The 23,375-nt window shown below is 40.6% G+C and overlaps 2 protein-coding genes across 4 annotated transcripts; one reads left to right on the top strand and one right to left on the bottom strand.

Moving 5' to 3' along the window:
* Nucleotides 1-383: 383 nt before the first annotated feature.
* On the bottom strand, nucleotides 384-15,863 carry nek8 (NIMA-related kinase 8). Of its 3 annotated transcripts, none has more exons than XM_086216595.1 (17): nucleotides 15,155-15,863; nucleotides 12,151-14,797; nucleotides 11,183-11,280; nucleotides 10,190-10,395; nucleotides 9,658-9,890; nucleotides 9,422-9,553; nucleotides 8,780-8,988; nucleotides 8,607-8,686; nucleotides 8,331-8,515; nucleotides 7,630-7,777; nucleotides 7,086-7,162; nucleotides 6,459-6,576; nucleotides 6,161-6,311; nucleotides 4,848-5,011; nucleotides 4,405-4,557; nucleotides 2,863-3,021; nucleotides 385-1,869 (listed from the first exon to the last, which is right to left on the bottom strand). In XM_086216595.1, exons 3-17 carry the CDS (start codon nucleotides 11,227-11,229, stop codon nucleotides 1,841-1,843), a joined length of 2,091 nt encoding a protein of 696 aa, XP_086072721.1. In that variant the 5' UTR covers nucleotides 11,230-11,280; nucleotides 12,151-14,797; nucleotides 15,155-15,863; the 3' UTR covers nucleotides 385-1,840. The 3 variants fall into 3 exon arrangements, with proteins under 3 accessions (XP_086072723.1, XP_086072721.1, XP_086072722.1); XM_086216596.1 differs by having other exon boundaries at nucleotides 12,151-14,737; XM_086216597.1 differs by having other exon boundaries at nucleotides 384-1,869; nucleotides 8,331-8,461; nucleotides 12,151-15,863.
* On the top strand, nucleotides 15,660-23,115 carry tlcd1 (TLC domain containing 1). Its single transcript, XM_086216598.1, has 4 exons — nucleotides 15,660-15,881; nucleotides 16,802-16,884; nucleotides 18,861-18,943; nucleotides 20,865-23,115. Exons 1-4 carry the CDS (start codon nucleotides 15,676-15,678, stop codon nucleotides 21,267-21,269), a joined length of 777 nt encoding a protein of 258 aa, XP_086072724.1. The 5' UTR covers nucleotides 15,660-15,675; the 3' UTR covers nucleotides 21,270-23,115.
* Nucleotides 23,116-23,375: the final 260 nt, after the last annotated feature.

The raw sequence follows: 23,375 nt of genomic DNA, 5'->3' as shown, positions 1-23,375 counted from the left end.
CAGGAGGAGTCAAGAAGCTGCAAGACTGTTCACACCATTTTATCCCTCCGATCTCCTTTATGGATCTTTAATTGGCCTTTTGTCTGGCATCAGTGGCCTGTAACGACATCTATTGTCTGTTTTTCCTGGGCTTATATCTCCCATTTTATATTTCTAAGTAAAAGCATATGCACCATTACTTAAATTAACTGGTAATTAATTAAATAATACAAACATAAATACCAAATTGACGCATTAAGAGGTTTCTGGACCTTTGCTATTGAGGAAATTAAAAAGAAATAAATCAAAAACTATGTCATTGATCTAATATAGGAGCATTCAGTCCAGTCAGAGGTGACACACGCCCTCTGCTGGTGGAGCACAAAATCAGACCAAGATCATTTTTTGTATTTTCTCTTTCTGTTTTAAATCAAATATTGGCAGTTTATAGTTAAGCATGTAAAATATCACTTATTACACACGGGAGAGAAACAACAAAGTGAGCGCCCTTTTTTTGACAGTGAGGCAACTACACCAACTCACACACACACATACACACACACCTAGATCAGTTTTCACCTGATGTATTGCTACTGAATTACATCATCATTACATCATCATACAAGGAGACAATAGTAGTCGAGCCACGTCCACAGAAATGGTATTAAATCATTAAAAAAAAATTAAATCAGGATTACTGTTAGATTAGTATTTAATGACAGCATGGAAATTATATCTATATGTGTGTACTGTAGTGTGTGTGTGTATGTATATATATACACACACACACACATATATTTATATAAAAAGCATTAAACAGTTTTTTTTCTATCACCCCTTGCATGCTTTAAATTTGTGATCTGTCCCATCAGATTTCCTGATTCCATTAACTGCCACTAAAGTCATGTTAGATGGAGTAAAGCAGAGAACTAATAACACACTCATTAGCATCTCTTTCTGGAGAGCTGTTCTTAGGCAAACGTTCTAAAGTGACGTTTATTTACTCATAGGATTTCAATCCTAAAGATTATAATCTTTTCTTTCTTTTACATATCTATCAAAGTCATACATAATATGTTAGAAAACTGTGAATATTAGATGCCTGGGGGAACTGTTTTGGTCATTTTGTTTCCTTGTCAGCCGGATTCTTCACAAAGCACCATCTGATTACGGAAAAAGCACGCCTTTCACGCAACAGATTCTTCCAAAAATACACTGTTTCTTTGTGACCGTTAAGTACCCAACACTTAACGATGCCTCGTTTTCTGGTTCCAAAACTCAGAAAGGTATTAGAGCGGTAATCCAATAAAGCACAATGTGACCGGTGACGATGGGATCAACATCAATCTGTTAGGTTCATTTGACTGATGAGTTTCTCAACACTGAAGTGTCTTTCATTCTTTTGGCTTCTACGCATTGCGTCGCCTCATTCAGCAGTTGCTCAAGAGGACTCAAACCAGTTTGACTTTTACTGGCCTTTCATGGTTCATCATGCACAGGAGGGAGAACAATAGTTCACCACATGAAAGCAGCCTAATGACTTCCTGTCGCCCAGCTTTCGTAACAGTGTTACAGAATTCCTCTAACCAACCTGATGGTGAGATACACCTGTTGGCCTTGTCTGGGGTTTGCTTCATAGTATCAAGCCGGCCAGTGAAACAAACGCAGTTTCTTTCCCAGAGGAAAAATCAGAGTTGAGAGGAAGAGCAAGCAGCTGCAGTGTGAAAGAGAATCTTTCAACTGCGGCACAGATGGGCCTCTGGGAGGAGTTATTCAGAGGAAACTGTCCTTTCACCTCATGTCCCGCCGCCAGGCTTCATGACAAGCTCGGACAGGGTGCGGGTTACTGATCAGGATAAAATCATCTCGGGACAGGTTCGTCAAACAAAGCTGAAACAAGAGAGAGCAAGGAACAAGAGGAAAACATCAGCACATGGTGTACTGCTAAATCAATCTGACAGTCATGAAGCAGATTAGGACAACAGGTACAACTACCAACATGATGCGTCACCTGTCTTCGAATAGGTGCCGAAAAGACCTTTTATATCCTTTTGCTCACTGCCAACAACACAAATCAGCATGCATAGGCTACAACTTTCTCTCTCATAGATGGCTGGAGAAGAGTTATCAGGACCATTCAGCTCACCTGCACTGATTAATTGGCTACACTAAAAACGTGGCTAGAGGCAGTTTGGTTTCATTCTATTTTTCTTTAACCCACATTGGTGGTCCATCTTAGGCTTCATGTCCTTATCACATGGCATTGGTCAAAGGAATGTTTCAACAGCAGCCCTCTAGCAAGGATTACCTACATCTCTGTCACTTATTAAGCTGTGGTGCACTTTAATCTTCTCTAAATCTGCATCTATTTTCAATTTGGATTGTGGATTTAATCCTACCTTCACTGTTTTTCACTTTCTAACAAAATCTCTTGCTTTTGTGCCGCAACTGATAGCAAAAGAGGCACAAACGGCCGCTTGTGTGTCCTCTGTCTCTTATCATATGATGTCTCGAGCCACATCATGAAGTTCTCTCAGCCTCCTGGAAGAATTGGACGATGGTACTTCTGATGTACAAATTCTACACAGGACGATTGAAAGAAATCTATTTGTTAATGTAAAAAGAGACAACTTAAATATCTCGATGGGAAGTCGTCAGTTTGAAGGAATAAAAAGATGGCCGTTTGAAACAAATCACTCTTCTCTTTCGTGCGAGCCTTCAAAGTTACAGATGAGTCCTTTCAGGTTTACACGAGCATCTGTGTTGACACTATTGAGGGAAGCTTGTCACGTCTTTCACTGGGGAATAAGGCCTCTGTTAGTTTTCACCACATCCTTACATCTCTCACTGTTTGTTAACAAAGGCTAATAAGCGAAATATTACGTTTCACCGCCAGCAAAGTGTTGCCATGACAACAAGCCACCGATGTCACTGTGAACAGGTGGTTCTCATCAAGCTGCACCGCCTTTGGTATCCCAGAATCCTCCTCTTTTCTTCCGAGGCGTCCACGGGCCCCCTTTCCCCAGGTGTACACCTCCCCATCTGTAGCCATAAAAAAGAAAAAAAAAAAAAAGAGAGAAGTAGAAGAAGCTGGTCAGTGTTGCTCCACATTCACAGTCCACCCCGAGGATGCTTTAAAATACAAACCTTTAACTGACAGCTCAGTCTCTCCTGCCGTGGCAGCACAAAGGCTCTATTTGTTGAACAAAGACTTTCCTTGACAAAGAACACCTACAGGCATGGCTGGCACTGCTGGTTTTCTACCCGGGGGAGCCAATCACGGGTGCAGTATGAAAGTTTACCATTTTGCCCTTAGCTATAAGAACAAAATGAACACACACACTTACAGACCCATGACGACAGACACACACACACACATCTGTTACGTCGCTGTTAATAGCATGTTCAAAGGACCGTACCAATAGTTTTGCATGTTTGAGCCTAATAACTGCAGTCAATCAAATCCAACGATTTTAACGAGTTAGTAGATACCCTCGCCTCTGCGTGGATGAGGGAGCTGAGAACCTCTATTCATTTTTTTTTGCACAAGACTTTTGACAGAGTTATGCCAACCCTTAACACCTACTACCATCCATTGCACTCAGCTAAGTAGCACTCTGCCAAAATCTGTGGGTCTCATCTTGCTAATGCACAAACAAAGGAGAGAATGGTATCCGGAGGTAGAATGGGAATCTCTCTCTTCCTTTTTTTTCCCGTGGAGGATGACAAATAAGCGTAGTTCATTTCAACTCAAAGTTTCTTTATAAGGACAAAAAAATAACAACTCTTGAGTCAGCTTTGTTTTTGAGTTATAGTTAAGTCTCATTGAGATACACTGGATCCCTGAATCCACCTCTTTTCTTCCAAACCAGTAGAACAACATATATACAGCACGAGTGAGGCAGGCTCATTCAGAGCTTAGATGAACCCTGCTGTGTTTACTTGAGCGACTCATGCTCAAACAGTGAAAGGAGGCATTAACAATAGGAGAAAATTGTTGAAAAGTGTTTGTCCTGTTTGAAAATCCTTCTCTGTCACACACATTTTTAATTCAAATCCACTCGATCAAACCTTGTCTGAATATGTGTGTAGTTAACATTTGTCTTCCAATCCCCACCTTTTAAATGTCTAATTATAAGAACAAACAGTGAGAGGTGCAGACCTGTGAGCAAACAAAATCCATAAAACAATTTTGCTCCACTTAACTACCCTTAATCACCTCAATGAATGATGGGAAGACATCTGAAATCATTTGGTGAATAATGTTTAGCATACTGGATAAGAGATTTTTTCTATTAGTACACTTTTGAACAGCTCAAACAAAGTTTCCTTTCCAGTCTTTCCCTGAATATAATGATATTACCATGCTGTTAAAATAAAACTTTTTAAAAAAACAGGGAAGATCAAATCAAACCTTCTACTCACCAGAACCAATGGCTAATGTGAAAGCATCTCCACAGGCAGCCATGGTGATACTCTGCAGGCCGGGCAGCAGGTAAGGCACGCGGCTGCTACGACGGGAACTACAGCCCATCTGGCCATGCTGGTTGCTACCAAAAGTAAAACACTGACCCCTCTCTGGAGAAAGAAACAAGAATTATGTAAATGGTGTTCAAAAAAAAAAAAAAAAAATTCAACGTCACTGTTAAAACTTCAGCACAATTAAAATACAATGATTATGCGCAGCCTCATTTCATCATTCTTTCACACGCTCTGAAATCTTGTATCAGTAGTAGACACTGACGCTGTGCTTTTAGACTTAAAAACCCTCTACTCTTACTAATATTAAGGAAATCACACAGAGAAGCATCACTACCCGACAGTTTCATATGAAACCAGCAATAGTATTAATACACTGAATATTTTACCTGTAACAGCAACTGAATGTGCAGTACCAATGTCAATGTAAACAATCTTCTCACTGTTGAGTGGGGCTGATTGGACAGGAGTGTAAGAATGGACTTCTTCCACCTGATTTAAGGGATTTGGTTCATCTCCAGCTGTTATTCTATCCAGCCCAAGCTTGTTGAACCTAACCACCAAAAACAATAAAAACAAGCATTAAGGAAGGGGACAACTCTGCGTTGAAATACATATTTGTTTTTATTATTTCCTTGTCAGTAAGACTGTCACAGGTAGCAGCTGAGTCACAACTATCTGAACAATGCTGCCTCAAGTCAAGCCTACAATGAACCTTAAGAAACTCTACATCCTGTCCAACACCTCTTTGAGATTTAGATTAACAATGAGGGAGAACAAAGTATTTGTCATTTTAGGAGAATGTTGTTGCACAGGTTGCCTAAAAAGAAGTGATTTCTGTACCATGACATCTCCTTTAATCCACCCCAAACCAAAGTATGTGAAAAGATTTAAATGGATAACTTGCTATTAAACAACTCTGCAGTCCACGGGGTGAAGAAAAGCGGAGGAGGTTTTAAAGCACAAAGATTAGTTATTTGTGAACACTGTAACATGCGGGACTAGAAACGGGTCTAAAAACACAGACGTCGAACAGCAAATTGGATCTAACCCTATTTCAAACTGCCAGTCATTAAGCAATGTCACCAAAAATGTCTGTGAGATTAATTAGTAGAAAGCAGCCTGTGCATAAAAATGTGTCCTAAGGAGAGAGCGTAAACTGCCTCTCTCTTCTCATCCTTGTTCTAGTTATGCTTCTCATGTAAATCTCAGTCCTTTGGTGTCCCCCACGGTTCAGTCCTCAGCCCAATGCTGTTTGCATGACACTTCTTTCCTTTAGTGAAAATACTGTCATTTTGAGGTCACTTTTCCCTGTTCATGCTGGCCTCTGCTGTCTTATTTATTGAAGTGTCTCAAGCCAATTAACAAATAAATACTAACAAAAAAATTCTTCTTATACAGTACATGTATTTATTTGCTCCTGTCTTGGTAATTTATCCTTGAACTGCTTGAATGTGTTCCAGAATGCTGCTGCTGCCAAGCCTCTGACCTGGAAAGTTTTAAAAAAAATTCTGTGTTATTTTGTTTTTGTCCTGCTTCATGTGTTTATCTGGCTGCCTGCTTTTATTCACGTCTGCTCTTGAAAGGTGCTCTTTATTACTTACTTAGATGTGAAGAGGTATTTCTGCGACCGATTAGCTCAGTCAAAGAAATGTTTTCCCAGACTAACTGCCATATTTTGGGTGAAAATATATACAATTACCTGTTGCTTCCACATGCCATAATACTGTGCTGAGTACTGATGATCATGGAGCAGTCAACTCCACACACCACCCTCTGGGCCTCAAATTCCACAGGTAAACACACCTGCTGTGGAGAGTTGTGGGTGTCCTGAGTACCCAGCCCAAGGCGACCTTATAGACAAGAAAAGGACCAAATAATGAATCTGTGGGCTGAAATTCTGCAGTCATAAATCAGTCACACGCATGCAAACAAATACCAAAAGGAAGATACTAAGGTGGACTGAAGGAGTTTGATAACAAACAGTTAATCTACTATACCATTGTCTCCTCTTCCCCAGGCAAATACTTCTCTTTCATTTGTCACCGCAAGCACATGGGAAGCACCACATGACACCTGAATCAGCTCATAGCCCAAGAGAGCCTCTACTATCTTGGGCTAGACAAAAAAAAACAAAACAAAACAGAGTTGACATTGAAATTTCTGTTTCTTTTTTAAAATAATGAATGTTTGTTTTACAAATTCTGTAAGTGATATGATGTGGTTTGGGTGCATATATGACAGAAAATATATAATACAGGACATTAAAAAAACAGAAACTGATATATTTATTTACAGTATCTTCTTCATAATCCTGAAAGTAAAAAGTAACTAATGTACATTTTGCTGAAATAAATTAAATATGTTGACGATTTGAATATTTTGAATCGTGCAGTATGATAAAGCATTGTAAGTGATGAGCACATGGACATATCTGTTGAAACAGCAAAAAAACAAACAAACTACAAATCAATATCTTTCAACAAGAAATCAAAATTGAAATAAAGAAAAGATATGTTGCAGAGCCACCTTTTTTGACTGGTTTTGACGTGGAAAACTTGTACCTAATAAACTGCAACTATGTTTATGTGATATTGAAGTATTTTCCTCTGATGCGGAACATTTACCTGAGTTACATCATTGTAGTTTCCATGTCCTAAACAGCCATTGCTCCCACTTCCAAAAGTCATGATAATGCCCCTGTCTGCAAAAACAAAATAAAGAGAAGGGATTAGCTGGTGAGAGTAGCCGTATCCTTATGAGAGCCAACAGACTGTGTCTATTACATGCCTAGGAAACATTTATTTGCGTCACTACAGTGAAAGGTGATTAAAGAGAGGCAACTGAGCTGAGATGGGTTCTTAATCCTGTGTTATCTGTTTTTCAAAGCCAGGCGAACAACAGCAGCCTCCTGTAGTGCACTGACTAACAGTCTCATAATAAATAGCCTTCCAACGTGACAGGAAGCACTATTTTATGAAGTTCAGTGAAAAAGCTTTCTGCATTCATGCATCCATGCTTCATTACATACACTGGAATATGGTCTCGGTGTTTTATATCCATGCGGTGCGGGAAGAAGATAATAAACATTGATTTCCTTTAGTGGAGGTCCCTTCCGGGCTGTCTGGGTATGGATGTGATCTACGATCCAAAGAGAGATGGCCCACCAACCTGTCATGCAGGTGGTAAAGAGGTCGCCACAGGATACAGACTTGATGGTGACTCCAGACTGACCCTCTAGGAAACGTGAAATGAACTGAGGCTGCATCTGCTCCACCCCACCAGGCAGGCTGGCCTCAGCAGACCCCACTGATGGAGCCTGTGACAATAAATGGTGATTCGTCTTTGGTACGTGTCAGGGAAAATTACATCACGACAGTAGGGAAACCATAAGTGCAAATCTTCGAGATAAGAACATTCTTAGATACATCATTGGATGCCATCAAACTATGATTTTCAGTGCATTCTAGTTTTTTTTGTTTGTTTTTTAATGTATCCATATAAGCATTTCACAATCTTGTAATTTCCCCCCCTTGGTGACTTTCTACATTTCTGAACTGAGATCATCTTTATATATTTTTTGTATGCTTTTTCTTACATTTCATGGAATCAAAATAATTGATAGAAGAGCATTGCCGGTGGCAGTAGTGCACTGTGGACTACTGAAGCTGCTGCTGGTGTGGAATTGGCAAAAACGTGAAGGTACTCTGTGTGAGGCTGACGTCAAACCCCATATTTACAGCTGATACTTTAAATAGCTGAATATAGAGACACTGAATCGTAGATGTTTCAGAATTACAAGGGGGAATGTATTTTCTTTTATAGTTTGGTGTTTTAGGTAAACAAAAAACAGTAAAAACTAGATTTCAGACCTCCCAAGTGATCAGCCGGCCTGATTTGGTCACCCCCATCTTCTGGGTGCGGCCCAGGGACACCTGGAGCACCTCAGTGTTGAGCATGGGCAGACGGAGAGGTGTGGAGATGCCACTTCCCCATGTGTACACTGAGGACAGAGGAAGAGAATGCACCTTCCCTGTTGTTGAAGTACTTAATCCATCTGTTTCAGCCAAAGAAAACACAAGTTTTGGAACTTAAGGTCTATGAACAACTTCTTCAAGCTTGTGGACGAATGCTATGATGTGCCTGACCTCTGGACCTGCTGGTAGGTACTCTCCCTCCTGGTCTACCTTGTGGACCTGCCTGCACAGTGGACAGTGGTTTCTCAATCCTGGAAAAAGGCAGCGGATAGGATTTTCATTCATGATACATATATTTTATAAAATTAAAATCACAAATTCACATTACACATTTAAGACTTTACCTGCGCATCTTGACATTGCCTATATCTGTGTAGAGATTAAGCAAAGGCCTGATGCATATAGGAAGAGCCATTATTTCATTAAGTTGAGGCCGTTTGGATGGATCCAGATTGAGCATGTTGAGGATGAGCTGTCGGAGTTCTGGGCTGTATCGGTCTGAAATTGGAGCAAATGTGCCGCTCATGATCTTCAGAACCAGGGCAGGTAGATTCTTAAAGTAAAAATAAAAAAGTTCTGTTGAGTCGAGTTGCAAATCCAACAAAATAGATATGAACAATTCCTAATTTAATGAAGTTAATATTTTAAGGCTTTCATATTGGCTCACAATTGAGGGTTTGGAAGTGAAGACAAATTCTAGTTGTTCTGATTGAATTCTTGATTATTGATCAGATTTTAATCTGTCAACTGGGGTTAACAGATCAAATATTCTGAGAAATTTTCAGAATCTGTGTCCAGTGGTGGTGACTATGAAGCCTTGATGCTTTTTTGTGTAGTTATGTTGCCTTGAATCTAACACTTAAGTGATTTTTTCCTGTATCATATATCAATAAGCACATTCAAACTTTTAAAGCTTACATGAAAATGGTATTATTTCAGTCACAAGATTAAATTACATAAGAATATGAAAGAAAATGTTTCATTACAGCAGCCTCGAAAGCTCTCTTTAGGCTAGCTAGCTCATAGAGCACACAGCCCAGAGCCCAGATGTCACTCTTCTGGTTATACGGCTTCCCCTCACAAAGCTCTGGTGAGATATAGCATGGAGTCCCAACCACCTGTTGAGTGAAAAGGGGAAGATATTGACATGTGCTAGAACATGCGAGATTGCAACAATCCAGGACATATGACAACTGAGGTTATTTAGAAGACGGGAACTCACTGTATAAGCTTTGCTTTTGCTGACAAGGATTTTAGAGATGCCAAAGTCACCAATTTTGACAATCATCTGGTGTTTGTCTAGAAGAATATTCTGTGTCTTAAGGTCCCTGTGCAGGATGAGTTTGTTGTGCACATGGTACAATGCCAGCAAGATCTGTACAAAGAAGTGAAGGATGGTGTCTTCATCCAGCAATGAATTACAACGCTTCTGTATGTAGTCAGCCAAGGTTCCACCTGCAAACAAACACATCGATAAAATACATAGAAATGGTCCGTTCTCTTAGTCAACTTAAACTATATTTAAAACCTTTTGTACGCATTGTGATCATCATCACAATCATCATACCATCGCTCTAATCACTATCACAGTGACAAGAATTTGGTATTTTTCATATCAATGCCTTCCTCCCCTTCTTCTCCCTGACATGGGAGTGAAAACCATAAGGAGCCCTGCAGCACTTAACCACGGGAAAAGCGAAGTCTCAGACAATGAACAAAAGGATGTCATGTAATAAGATATACAGTGAGCTTACCCGGTGCGTATTCCATAGCTATCATGAGGGCCTTGTCTTCCAGGAAGTTCTCATAGTACTCTATAATATTTGGGTGGTTGAGCAGTTTCAGCACCTGACACTCGTTCTGAGCTGCCAGGCGTTCATCTCGTGACATCTGCTCCACTGGGATCTCCTTCAGAATGACAAAGGCCCCGTCGCTGCGCCTGCGGCACAGGTGAACAATCCTGGAGATACAAAGAAGAATTGGATGTATATCTTATTGTGGAAACAGTATGGAGGGAGGACTTCTTATGGTTTAGAGCAGATGATGTTAAACATATTGTGCACTAGAATGAATTCTGATATTGCAGCAATTTTGGCAGAGCAGCATCAAAAGGCAAGGTCATGTTATGTTTATGCTCATTATGTTCAAAGTAACAACCTTGACAATAATTCTTCCATGTAAATACAAAATGACTATTTAAGTTGTCCTCTAAAGGTTATAGTCTGACTAAATGGGAAGAACAAAGTGAGTGGAGGTTTGAAAGACTTTTTAGAGAAAGGCTTTTACAATAAAGCTAGCTCGGACATGTGCCTTGTTATGATTGAAGTTGTTATTTCGATGTCAAAACAATTCTAATGTCAGTAACAATTTGAATGCCTGTGTACAGAATGTAACGCTTGCTTCCAGATGTGACGTATTGATAAGTTGACTTTGCTAACTTTCCCGTAAAAGCAGCCAACGTGTCACTAAGTTTTTATACTAACCTACAAAAAAATACCACACTTCCGGTGGGTTTTAAGTATTGAAAACAATGTACTGTAAATGCTTTTATGTCACAAGGAGTAGACGACGTTTTAAAGCTTTAACTCAACCCATTTTTAAGAGGAGACTTTAGGCCTCACTGTGTTTTTAGCGTTCTGCGTTTAGCGTTTCGTCGCCGTATTGATGAGTATAAAGCTGAGAGAAATATATGTGTACTACATGTATTTGTATAACACGCATAAAGTTTGCGTTAACTTGGAGTTTACCCAAATGCTCCTCTTCCGACAACTTTGATTTTCTCATACTTCTCCATCGCAGTGCGCACACAAACGTGTCCGCCGTCTCCAGGCAACCCGTCACTGTGCTACAGGAAGTAACGACGGACAAAAAAGGCGAAACACAAAGTTTCTGACTTATGTCAGAATGAAGAGAGTACGTTCAGGGAAATGTTTCATTCATAATAGAAAAAAAATAACAATATTTTTTCCCAGTCATACAGGAAGTGTACAGACATAGAAAGGTAGATATCGTAGATATAAAAATGTATGTTTGCAATACACCTGGACTTTTCCTCCTGTTAAATATCAAACTTTTTTCAGCATCAGTGGTATAGTACTACTTATAATCATCATCATCATTATGATAATCATAATGAAAGGTCTCAAAATGCTTTCAAGGGAGGGGGGTTCACAAAGGTCAACAGAGGTCAGGGATGGTAGATGATATATCACAAATACAAGATAAATTATGTGAAGGAAACAAGACTGAAATGGAGACCAAATAGTGGTTACAGAAACAGTGAGCCAGATGTGATTAGTGCATTGATGTATGAGTGAACTTGGTCTTAAGAAAGTGTAGACTTGCATCCAGACGCCTTGTGATTATAAAGCGCCTTCCCTTGTCTGAGATAAGCAGGAAGGGGGCTGCACGAGCACTGCTTCTTTTCCACGACGGGGATAATAAATGCTTTGTCCTGAGACAAAGCCTGCTCTGTGCTGTGTTGAAGTACATACCTCCACTGTTTTCATCAATCTGAAATAATGATATATCACCGCAAACAGTGATCTGCCCGTAACTGAACCTTTTCTCTAAAAATTGCAGTATTTTAAATGAAGCTATGTGGAAGAAAGATTGTTGATCAGGTGGTTTGGCTGATAATAGTTGGTGCTTTCTCAGGGATATAATGTCTCAACAAAGAAGCAGCGAAAGGAAACCTGCAACATACGGGACACACCTTAAGACCAGCTTAGTGACATATTTAGTTGTGCACTTCTGCCTCCAGCCGCAACAGTAAGTGTCCAGGAATGCACCGTGTAGGAGAGTGAAACTGATGTTAAACCCCAGGAATGGACCTGTGCTTGAGGAATCTTTAAAAAACAAAACAACATTTCAGCATGACAAGAAATGATGAGTGAGGTTTTGTCATCACAGAGGTCATTTCACCTCTTTTGCCATTCTTTTTCACTTTTGTATGTTCAATGTTTACGTTATTAATATATGTAATTCAGTCATGCATTGATAGATAATGCAGGAATTAACAAATGAGTTATTAACACCATAAATCTATAGCTACATAAGCGTCTTTTTACTCCCCAAGAATGAAACTAAATCCCCTCCCGGCAGGGCAATATTTGTTTGGCTATTTACAAGGCACTTGCAGAAAATCCATGAATGTCTTGATTTCCACTTTATTGGTTGCTCACAGTCTCCACTGTTGCTGTTTCTCAAGAGGCCTCGGGGGAAAGAAAAATCACCCTGAGATCAATAAGTCTCAGTTCCGGTTGCAAAGATTCATGTCTCAAACACTTCACACGGTTTCAGGAGGTCTGCTTCCATGCAAGCACAGCAACAGCAGCAGCAGCTGCTATGAAACCTATTGTATTGTAGCACTTTTGCGTCTGCTGTCAAAAATCCTGAGACGTTTCTTTGGAGATGTAGAGGCGTGAGGAATTACAGGATTCTGCGATGAAGCTGTGAGAGGAAAAATTTCTGACAAAATAACCGTGGTGATGCAACAGAATACACAAGTCATGGTATTAAGTTACATTTCTCTACACAGTTTTTGCTTTGAGTGTTACGTAGCTAGCAGAAGTCGACTCATAGCAGAGTTAATCACTTAATCGATCATATTTACATTGCAGATTTTAGCAAAAAACAAAAACAAAAAAAACCCAATATGATCAGACCATGAGACCTATTGATTGGTCATGAAACGCTTAGCCATTGATTGGCTTTTCTCTGATGGAATTATTTTATATTTTTTCTCTCTCACACTGACATATAAAATCACTCCGGTAAGATAAGCATGTATATGAACATTTATCTCTGTTACCGCAGATTTATTGACCAACATCAGCAAATCAATGGGCTTCCTTGAAGCTTTTGGAGAGAGGTGCCTCTGTGTGGTTTTCAGAAGAACTGGGAGCCACTGAGCAGAACAAAAGAACGTACCTGTTTGTTGTCCACATGAGGTTTTGCTGCCATCCAGTGGTGTTTTACACTGTACCTTAGAGGGATTTTATTTTTCCCTTTGGTGATCCATTATTAATATTCTTTATTCTATTTTGTAAGTGGATTAACAGATTGAAAATATACACAAAGCAGATACACACATTTATCGTTTAATTCAGGAACCCCTACACCTCTCCATGGGTTGTTACCCGGGCAAGTTACAGTGCCCTCTTAAACTACACCACTACTCATAACGATGATAAATGTGCACATAAAGGTGAATATAGGAGCATTCCTATAAAATCAAAACTAAATTAAGGATTTGACCACCTGAGAAGCTTTAAGAAGCCTCTGTGTGTTTTCTGAGGGGACATTTCTAAAGTAAAAGATCAGACATATCTTTCAACACAAGAAATAGACGACAAGCTTCATGATGTAGTCACCTGAAATGGTTTTCACTTCTCGGGTTTTCCTTCTCAGGGTTCATTTGTGGAATTTATTTCCTTCTTAATGGGGTTGGGACCCTCAGTTGTGTTGTGCAGAAGTCAAGTTGGTACACAACCTGAATTCATACATTTTAAGAACCGATCAGCTAAGTAAAGAAAAATGACAGTCCATCATTAAAAAAACTGCAAAAACTTTGAATGTGTCCCCAAGTGCAGTCACAAAAGCCATCAAAAGCTACGGCCAAACTGGCTCACATGAGGATCATGAAGACCGAGAGTCTCCTCTGCTGCTGAAGATAAGTTCATCCGAGTCACCAGCCTCGCAAATCACAAGTTAACAGCATCTCAGATTAGAGCCCAGAAAAATGCCACACAGAGTTCTAACAGCAGACACGTCTCTGCATCATCTGTTCAGAGGAGGCTGCGCCAATCAGGCCTTTATGGCCGAATGGCTGCTAAGAAACCTCTACTCAGGAAAAGCAACAAGCAGAAGAGATTTGTTTGGTCCAAAAAAACACAAGGAATGAACATCAGACCAGTGGAAATCTGTGCTTCGGTCTGATGAGTCCAAATTTGAGATCTTTGGTTCCACCTGCCGTGTCTTTGTGTTACACAGAAAAGGTGAACGGATGGTGTCTACATGCATGGTTCCCACCGTGAAGCATGAAGGAGGAGGTGTGATGGTGTGTGTGTGTGTGTGTGGTGGTGGGGGGGGGGGGCTTTGCTGGAGACACTGTTGGGGATTTATTCAAAATTGAAGGCACACTGAACCAGCATGGCAACCACAGCATCCTGCAGCAACACGCCATCCCATCAGGTTTGCGTTCAGTTGGACCATCATTTATTTTTCAACAGGACAACCACCCAAAACACACCTCCAGGCTGTGTAAGGGCTATTTGACCAAGAAGGAGAGTGATGGAGTGCTGCACCACATGAAATAGGGGCAGATATTTAATATAAAAAAGATCAAAAATGTGCATCAGCTGTAAATAGAAAGCAGAAGATAAAGATTTCTAAAATGGACATGAAGGAGAAAAAGAGAGATTATATTTCTCTGCAAACATAGTATAATTGTGTTATATCATGTCATATTATATATTTGCAGTCCTTTAAATATCCTGGTCTCATAATTTTCCCAAGGATAAAAAGCAGTTCACCAATTGAGTAACTACTGTGACAGAATAAGAAAAAAAAAATCAAAATTCTGTATTTAGTTAAAAAGTGTGACTAATTCCAATTATTGACTCAACATTTTTTAAAAAATCAAAATTCGGACTGAAATCAATATTCAATCCGCAACTTTTTCGTACTTTGATGAAGTTAACGTGGGTGAAACTCACACGCTCGGTGGTGTTGTTGTCTTGGGTGATCAGGTTCGGCCCCTCCTTGTTTCTCTCCTTTATGTCAGCAGCAGCAGCGGCAGCGGCACCACCCACGCCGGTCCCCTCCACCACTCCCCCCTCGGCTCAGCTCAGACAGGCGGGCTGGGCAGCAGCTCCAGACGAGGCGCTGCGAGGAGACAAACACGGTCGTAGTGGAATGAGCGGTTACGGGAATCCCCTGCGAGCCTTCATATTTGGGCTGGGACGTGAGACGAGCGAGGCAGCATCAGGTCTGCGGGAAACGGCTAATTAGAAAGAGAAAAAAAACCTGGAGGAGCTCCCGATTTTGCAGCGTCTCCACTCTTTGCAGCTCCTGGAGAACACTCCCATCTCATACCTTGCATAACCTACTTTTACTTTACCGAGGAGTTATTGACAGAAGGGTGAGAGAACCAGAAGAGAAAGAGGGGGGGTGTTAAAATTAGCAGTTAACACCCAAAGACAAAGTAGAGCAGGGGTGGGGTGGGGGGGGGGGGAGGATGGAGGCCCTGCTTCCTGTGCTGAAGAGTCACCCAGGCCCATCAGTGCTGCTGTTCTCTCTGCTGTTCAGGGTGGTCCACAGGTTGCTGCAAAGGCTGCCTTTGCCAAAAGTGGTAAGACAGGATGGGTTCCGTTCCTGGAAGTGGAGGAACCTCTCTGTGTCCATGGTGCATTCCTTACTGACTGGGACATGGGCCTTGACCTGGTAAGTCCTCCTCCGTCTGTCCATCCATAAACACTGGGGATGCATTGTCTATTCACACTCCACATAATGTGTAGGGGTGTGTGTGTGTGTGTGTGTGTGTATCAGTGACAATCAGTGGCAACCAGGCCAGGAGAAGAAGGGGCATGTTCATACAGGGTGAGGGACAGGGGGGGACAATGGCATTTTCAAGTGGGGAGGGAAATACCTCAGAGCTACAAAACCTCTTTTTTTCTGGTTGCATGTATTGTTGAGGGCAACTCAAGTTTTGTTGGAAAAGAAATCTTATATTCAGGGTTGCTCAGGCAAGAAACAACAGATATCAACCGGAAAAACCTGCTGGCTTAAGTATTCCTTTCAGAGCAGCAAATGAAACTATTTGGGGGGGGCGGGGACTATGATCATGACTCATCTTTTAACTTTAACAAGTGAGATGAAGGTCACATTTTGGTGCTTAATATGACAGCGCAGTAGTTATGAGCTCTCAGGGAAGTTTTCAAATGGAACAGGAGGTTGTTTTTCTTCTACCTGTGTCGTCAAAGTTGTGTGCTCAAAGAAATATGTGGAAGGTTCCCCCGCACTGCTTTACACGATGAGGACTTGGTCATTTATTAACAATAGATCGCTTGTGGTGTATTTATGTAGGGAGGGGACAAACAGACAAATATGAGGTGTGCCGTTTGTAAAAGAAGTGACAAGGAAAAACTTGTCTGTGTACTGTGGGAAACAGTGCACAAAGCTAGAAACCACAAGATCCAAAATGATCATGGATTATCATTGGAAAAGAAGGGAGGACAGCAAGTCCACAACACCTGATATTAATGTCCTTGCTTAGCCAGGCTTTTCTCTCCAGGAGTGAGCCCATGTATGTCTGAGTGAGGCCATTACAGACCCACCTATCCATAACATGTGTCCCTCTCCAGTGTGGTGGTTTGGCCGGAGACACTGAGCAACATCCACTCTTACCACACGCCACTATCCTACCTGCTCGTCTGCGTCTCAACAGGTCAGTGAACGCCTCACGTATATGAATGGGAATTAAAGTGTTACTTCACCCAGAAAAGTGTCATTCGCTCTTTGAATGACTCACCATCTAGTGTCAGTGAGCAGATGTTTTTCCTTCCTGCATGACTTCTTGGTGACTCCAGAGTTCAGAAAAATGACAGATGGAAGCTAAAGATAGCAAAAGAGTTTGAAAACTCTAAATTGCCTCATCCAATAAATATCTCTTTTACCCAGTCGCATGCTCCACACTCCATAAAACCTTTGATTTGTCTTAAAAACAACCAACTCAAACACGTCTACGAAGCCATAATTATATGGCTGGCACTTTGTGAAGTCACTAAGAAGTAATGCAGATGCTGCACTCCACTCTAAACGGTTAACCTTTTTTTGGATTTTACATGTTTAACCTGCAGTCAGCTGGGACACAATCTTAGTCAAGTGTTTATTTGGTGAATCAGTCTCTTCAACCCTGAGGCGTGAAAAGACCCAAGTGCTGGTCTATCGAGAAACAGCAACAACAAGCTCCGCCCCTCTCAACTGTTCCCCAGAACCAGGCAAACTTACTCTCAATCACCATGTCCACAGCCAAAGCTAATCCGCTAAGGACTGTGTAGTTTGATCTGTGTGATCAGGTCTTATGAGTATCATTGTGTAACCATGAAAACAAGTCTTTGGAGATCTGCCATAACAACCACAAGCAGCTCTTGGTTCCACTGAGGCCACTGAAGACGCTTTATACTGGAGGTCATGTTCTTTAAGATAGTGACTGCTTGTGTGTCTCACTTCCCACAGTGTGCCAGTCATTCCCAGCCACAAAAGGACTCTTGGTTGCTTGAATACCTCCAGCTAAAATGGTCGACACAGTTTGATAACCATGGAGATGTTATGAATTGTTTATACCAAAAAAAAAATATTTAAAAAAATGACTAATGGGCAAGTTTGCTGCCAGTTTAGTGCCATAAACACTCCCAATGAACATGCTAATCAGTCTTGTACAAAACTTTTAAAGTGGTTTTCAAGAACTTGAACTTGCACCTTGGATTATACTATATTATACTATATTCTAGCTGGTCCTACATGGTCCCCCCCCCCTTTATCCAGCCTTAAATCACTTTTAGTTCTGTTTCTGGATGCCTGTATAGGGTCATTGTTTTATGAGTTGATGGACGGTACATAGGGGAAACCAAACAGCCCCTCAACAAGCGCATGGCCCAACATAGAAGAGCCAACTCTGGAGGACAGGACTCAGCGGTTTTCCTCCACCTCAAGGAGGAAAGCCACCTCTTCCAGGACGATCGTGTCCAAATCCTCGACAGAGAGGACAGATGGTTTGAAAGAGGAGTTAAAGAAGCCATCCACGTCAGGATAGAGAAACCATCTTTGAACAGAGGAGGTGGACTGCGACATTTCCTTTCACCTATTTACAACCAAGTCCTTTCAAAACTTCCCCAAAGAGCTCAGCTGAAAGACCCATGTGGAACGGCTGATGCCAGCACAGCCCATTAGCATCTGAGTGGTCGGTGAAACTCCCTAACGACCACCCCTGAAACTCCCTGACACCGCACAACGACTGTCGTTTGGGGAGGCCAGGTGAGTCTCGGGAGGGTCGTTTCCACCACAATAGCACTGACCACTCCCACATAGGTTTATAAGCTGGAGTTTCCACACTCTTCACTAGAACTGAAGAAGCCTCTCGGATGAGAGGTGAAACGTCTTCAAGATAAACTTACGTCCAGTTGACCAGATTTTACTTCGCTTCGATCACATACATCGCACACTTTGAAAACCAATGACAAAGTTGGGATGAATCCATCGCTTCATCATGTTTTCTTTTTTGTTGGCCACAAAATTAGCCAGCGTTTCACCACAATTATGGACTGGTGCCAAAACAAATGAAATGGCAGTGTACAGATATATGTCTGCGCTGATGCGCCTCGTCTTAATGACTAACAGAGACTTCTTTCTCTTTCCTGTCAGGATATTTTATGCACGATGCAGGTGATATTATCCTGACGGGACATGCAAGAGGATCATGGGAATTCCTCCTTCATCATGCACTCGTAAGACTACATGCCTGTTCTTTCTTCTTTTTTCTTTTTTTTTTACCTTTTTAACTCGACTGAAGTAGTATTTCTGGTTTTCATGTGACAACTACTCCTGTTTTTGAGAGGTTGAAGGTAACAACAAGATGATCGGCACATGTAGGGGAGGTGAGGAGAATATGACAGGTTTCTTTCAGAATTTCATGCAAAGTTATAACATGTTGTATATATTTTAATTAACTTTTATTCAAGATAACAGGTTAAAAAGAAACCAAGACACCCAGTGGCAAGAAAAAGAGTCTCTTTTGCAATGGTGACCAGACCAAAAATAGGCAGGAAAATTAAACGTCATGTACATGTGGAGTACATATATACAACTACATAAATCACGTACAACACAAACAGCCAAGAGGGCACCAAGACAAATCAGAATTATTCAGTAATGCAGCACAAAGAACTCATGCTAAATGCTTCTGCTTCATGATTTTTAAAGCTGGTTAGACGGATGAAGGAGTTTACTTAAAGTTGAATTCCAAGACCAAAGCTCACGATAGATAAGATTCCTTTATCCAGCCTCAGAGGCAACTGTAAATATGAGCTGTAAATAAAAACTGTATCATGAAATATTGCAGATTTGGTTGTATAATAAGATGTGTTACCCATTTTTCATTCAGTATCGTATGTCAGAACTTGAATATTGCTTGGCAGTTTATCGTGAATAAAAAGAACCAGAGAAATTGCTTGATTATTACACTGGAAGGACGCAGGCAGTCAGTTTCCCCTGAACGGAAATCAAAGCCATTAAATCAACTCACAGATTTGCGTCATCTGATTTTTTTTCTGTACAGCATCTGTTTTATTTTTGTTATTCTTGTGACAGTTTCATTTCACTTCCTCCTTAACGTTGAAACTATCGATCTGAGGGTATAATTGTTTACCAGCTCGCTCCAGTTCTTTATTGAAGCTTGATCGTGTCTAAATAGTCTCGAAATGAATCCATGTCGTCATGAGAGAAACATTCCATCGGATGGAAATGTGGATGCGACTCGCTTCAAAAACGTTTTCCCACATTTCAACTGACGTGTTTGGTGTCTTTTGGGAATTCAAGCATTTTTTTTTACAATTTGAAACAATACTCAAACAAGCAAGAGTGAAAATGATATGTGGAGCTTTTTGAGAATACGTTTACACAATTAAATCATATTTAACACGCATGTTAGAGATTATTCCAGTGTTGTAAATATATGCTCTATCAGGCCACCAGTGGCTCCTCACTGTGTAACTTTAATTTTGGTTGTTGTTGCATGTTAATCAAGTCAGACTAAACTGTAAACATTAATGAATTTAAATGCTCCCTGTGTACTCTGCATCTAAGACCCATTTCGTTTTCCGATGTTGATGATTAAACACCCTCGACTGTCAGCGTTGAGCTTTATTAATACATCATCAGAGATTCTGCAACTTCTGAGGAAAATATCGGACCATATTTGCTCAAGTCTCTTCTTTGCTGAGCATGATGATGATGATGAGGAGGAGGACCAGACAATGCGGCAAATGCAGGATTTGTCAGGAATATGCAGGGTCGTACAAAAGTATCGATCCTTGAATATATCATGATACTTCCCCTTGAAGCTGAGGTTATAAATGTTTCACTTTTTTGACAAGTTGTTCATTGTACATGTGTGTTGTGATCAAGATATATATTATTCTGTCTTTGCAACTGAAAACAACTGCAATTTTAACTAAAGAAATAGCACCTTTTTATGTTGTTATACGATGCTACTGTAATTTCATTCACACCTCCATAAACAAAAGTCTTACAAGGAGAAATTTAACGGAAGGAATACATTTTTATGGATAAATTAACTTTAATAATTCTATTACAGACACAAGGAACACAAAAGAAGTGTGTGAACATCTCCTCCTGTCTCCTCCGCAGGTGATGTGGTGTTTCCTGTACTCCCTCTACACTCAGCTGTACGTCGCCGGCGCTGTGATCGCTCTCTTTGTGGAGGTCAACAGTGTCACCCTGCACCTGAGGCTAATGCTGAAGCTAGCAGGCGCTCAGTCCTCCTCCATGTACTACATCAACAAATTCACCAACCTCTTCACATACGTCATTTTCCGTCTCTGCACCCAGTTGTACCTCACATGGTACATCTTCCACAACTACTCCAGGCTGGATCACGGTGGATACTTTCTTTCCACAATGATGGTGATGAATATCATGATCCTGATATATTTTTACCGTTTGCTCCGGGCTGACTTCTTCTCTCGGAGTAAGAGCCATGTGGGACAAAACGGGACGCATAACAACAACTCCAAACGCTTTCTCAGTGAATGAGAGGGGAAAGTTTACAGGACTGAGAGCACCAAGTTTGTGTTTTTATTCTTTTATTGGGGTTGATGTTATACATTTTGTCTTTTACAAATCATAACTGACAGCATTCCTCATGACAACCGGTTCCGTTTTTGTATCATGTCTCACTGCCAAAGACTTCAATCCGGAACGTTAAAGTGCTGCTTCCTTGGGAATGATTTCTAGAGATTCTGCAGAGTCTGAATTTGGCTTCTCATGGTTGTCGTTGCCACAACTCTTAAAGTCAAGCCAAAATTCTTGTGTGGTAAAATTACTTAAATCCTCTAGATGTAACCACTTTTAACACATTTAAATTTACTTTAAATAATGTATCCATAAAGGCAAGAGTTAAAACATTTTAGCAAAGACAAAATTCCTTCATTTTTCCACCAACAGGAAACAGTTTCTTGAACCAGTTCCAGCCCCCAGCCTGCGTTTGCGCCACTCACCTCTGATTTCAGTCAGTGTCGTTCAGGATGGATCACGGTCATTGCACAACACTCCGCTGAACTGTAGTATGACTGATATTCCATTTCTTGTTGGTGGAAATGGAGTAAGCAAGCACCTGTGCCTCTCTCATGTCTGTATGGTAAATATGAAGAAATAGTGTCTGGGGTTGTAGTTTAGTTTAGCTTAGCTTAGCATAAAGCCAGGGGCAGAGAGTAAACTCAGCTGGAAATGTGAAAACGCATTCTGCAGTTGCTAACATTCTTGGTGGAAAGTCTGGCAATAACGTATGCTGCTGTTTGTTGTGATTGTCGTATGGAGAACATTGTTAATGTGGCGGAAATTCATTCTAAACCAGATTTCTTATCCCTGGGGGTAGGGACGGCCTCATTTCAACTTTTAGCTGCAGCGGGCTCATATTTTTAAGAAAGTGCACATTCAATATGTCTCCTCCTTCCCCTCGTCTCGATGATGTCATTATTGGCTGAAGAGATACTGTGCTGTGACTGAACTGGTACTTAGCAACATGCTTCCAAGGACCATTTAACTGGTAACACGCATCAGCGCAGGACAATGGATCTGTTCTCTCGTTACAATTTCCATTCTGTTTGTATTCCACCCAGCTGAAGCTGGAACCTCTCACCCACTGATTATTTAACACATCGGGAAGTGGGAACCCCGAGAGATGAATAGAAATAATGAGCAACAGCAGCACAATCACTAAAACGTTGCTTCACCAGTAGTTAGATTGATGTGGCATATTAGAGGAATGTGTACCTTGTTTGCAAAATAATTGTACTTTTACCAAAATAGATCACTTTCTTAAACTTTATTGATCAATAACCTTGGGTATGAATATGTGTTATGTTTTGTTAAGCGGATGTGTAGCTTTTATAATCGATGTCGTCAAATGTGCATTGCTTTTTGATTTCAGAAGAGGCTTGAGATGCATATTTCCACATCACGCCTTAAATCACAAGAGCTGAGCATCGTTTAGAGATCAGATAATTCGTACATTTCACTCTGTCGTAGCCAAGAAAACCCAAACGCGCTTGGATAGTTTCGATGTGTCTGACCTGTGCTGCAGTGCCTTTACCACAGTGCCTTTTCAAAATAAGTAAATAAATAAAACATGAATACCACGTCAGAAAGTATTGACATAATGCAAAAAGGTATGTATACTTTTGTAAACACTGAGTACGTTGTTGCCACAGTGAGAGATTTTGTTGTTGCCACACTGAGAGATTTTTCAAGACAAATTCATTTAACCTCGACCACATTGATGTGTTTTGTAGTGACATTTTGTTTGGAGCCTTGTGTTTTGGTTTGCTGAGTGATACATTATAATAAAAAAAAAAGTGATTCAAAGACAGTGTTTTTTGTTGCAAATCAGTTATTTACATATTCATTTTTCAAGCAAAGATGTCATATTTGCTTATTACAGCTTATGATGAGACAGATGAGAGTAAACTTTGGTTTTAGAGTGATGATAGAATATAAATAGATGGTATAACTTTTAGCTCAGGAGAATTACAACAGCATATCTTTGTCTATTTTATGACCAAAGCGCTTTGAAATTAGAAAGTTAATGAGGGGAAGAAAGGTTTGTATCAGGCCAGTTACGCTTTAATCAAAGCAGCCTCA

The sequence above is a fragment of the Aulostomus chinensis genome, chromosome 10 (assembly GCF_037954235.1).
Source record: "Aulostomus chinensis isolate RoL2024-O1b breed Wild chromosome 10, RoL_Achi_v1.0, whole genome shotgun sequence".
In the NCBI taxonomy this organism is placed as follows: Eukaryota; Metazoa; Chordata; class Actinopteri; order Syngnathiformes; family Aulostomidae; genus Aulostomus; species Aulostomus chinensis.
Note: the sequence above shows the minus strand (reverse complement) of the source record. Positions and strands in the feature narration are given on the sequence as shown.

What these genes read in the sequence shown, in the direction of transcription:
- nek8 (XM_086216595.1), bottom strand. Translation starts at nt 11,229, where the DNA reads ATGGAGAAGTATGAGAAAATCAAAGTTGTCGGAAGAGGAGCATTTGG. An exon ending in GCAAAAGCAAAGCTTATACA is followed by an intron (nt 9,554 to 9,657) that starts GTGAGTTCCCGT and finishes TTCACTCAACAG; the next exon opens with GTGGTTGGGACTCCATGCTA. An exon ending in CACTTTGCTGGCGGTGAAAC is followed by an intron (nt 1,870 to 2,862) that starts GTAATATTTCGC and finishes CTCTTGTTTCAG; the next exon opens with CTTTGTTTGACGAACCTGTC.
- tlcd1 (XM_086216598.1), top strand. Translation starts at nt 15,676, where the DNA reads ATGGAGGCCCTGCTTCCTGTGCTGAAGAGTCACCCAGGCCCATCAGTG. An exon ending in GCTCGTCTGCGTCTCAACAG is followed by an intron (nt 16,885 to 18,860) that starts GTCAGTGAACGC and finishes CTTTCCTGTCAG; the next exon opens with GATATTTTATGCACGATGCA. An exon ending in TCCTCCTTCATCATGCACTC is followed by an intron (nt 18,944 to 20,864) that starts GTAAGACTACAT and finishes TCTCCTCCGCAG; the next exon opens with GTGATGTGGTGTTTCCTGTA.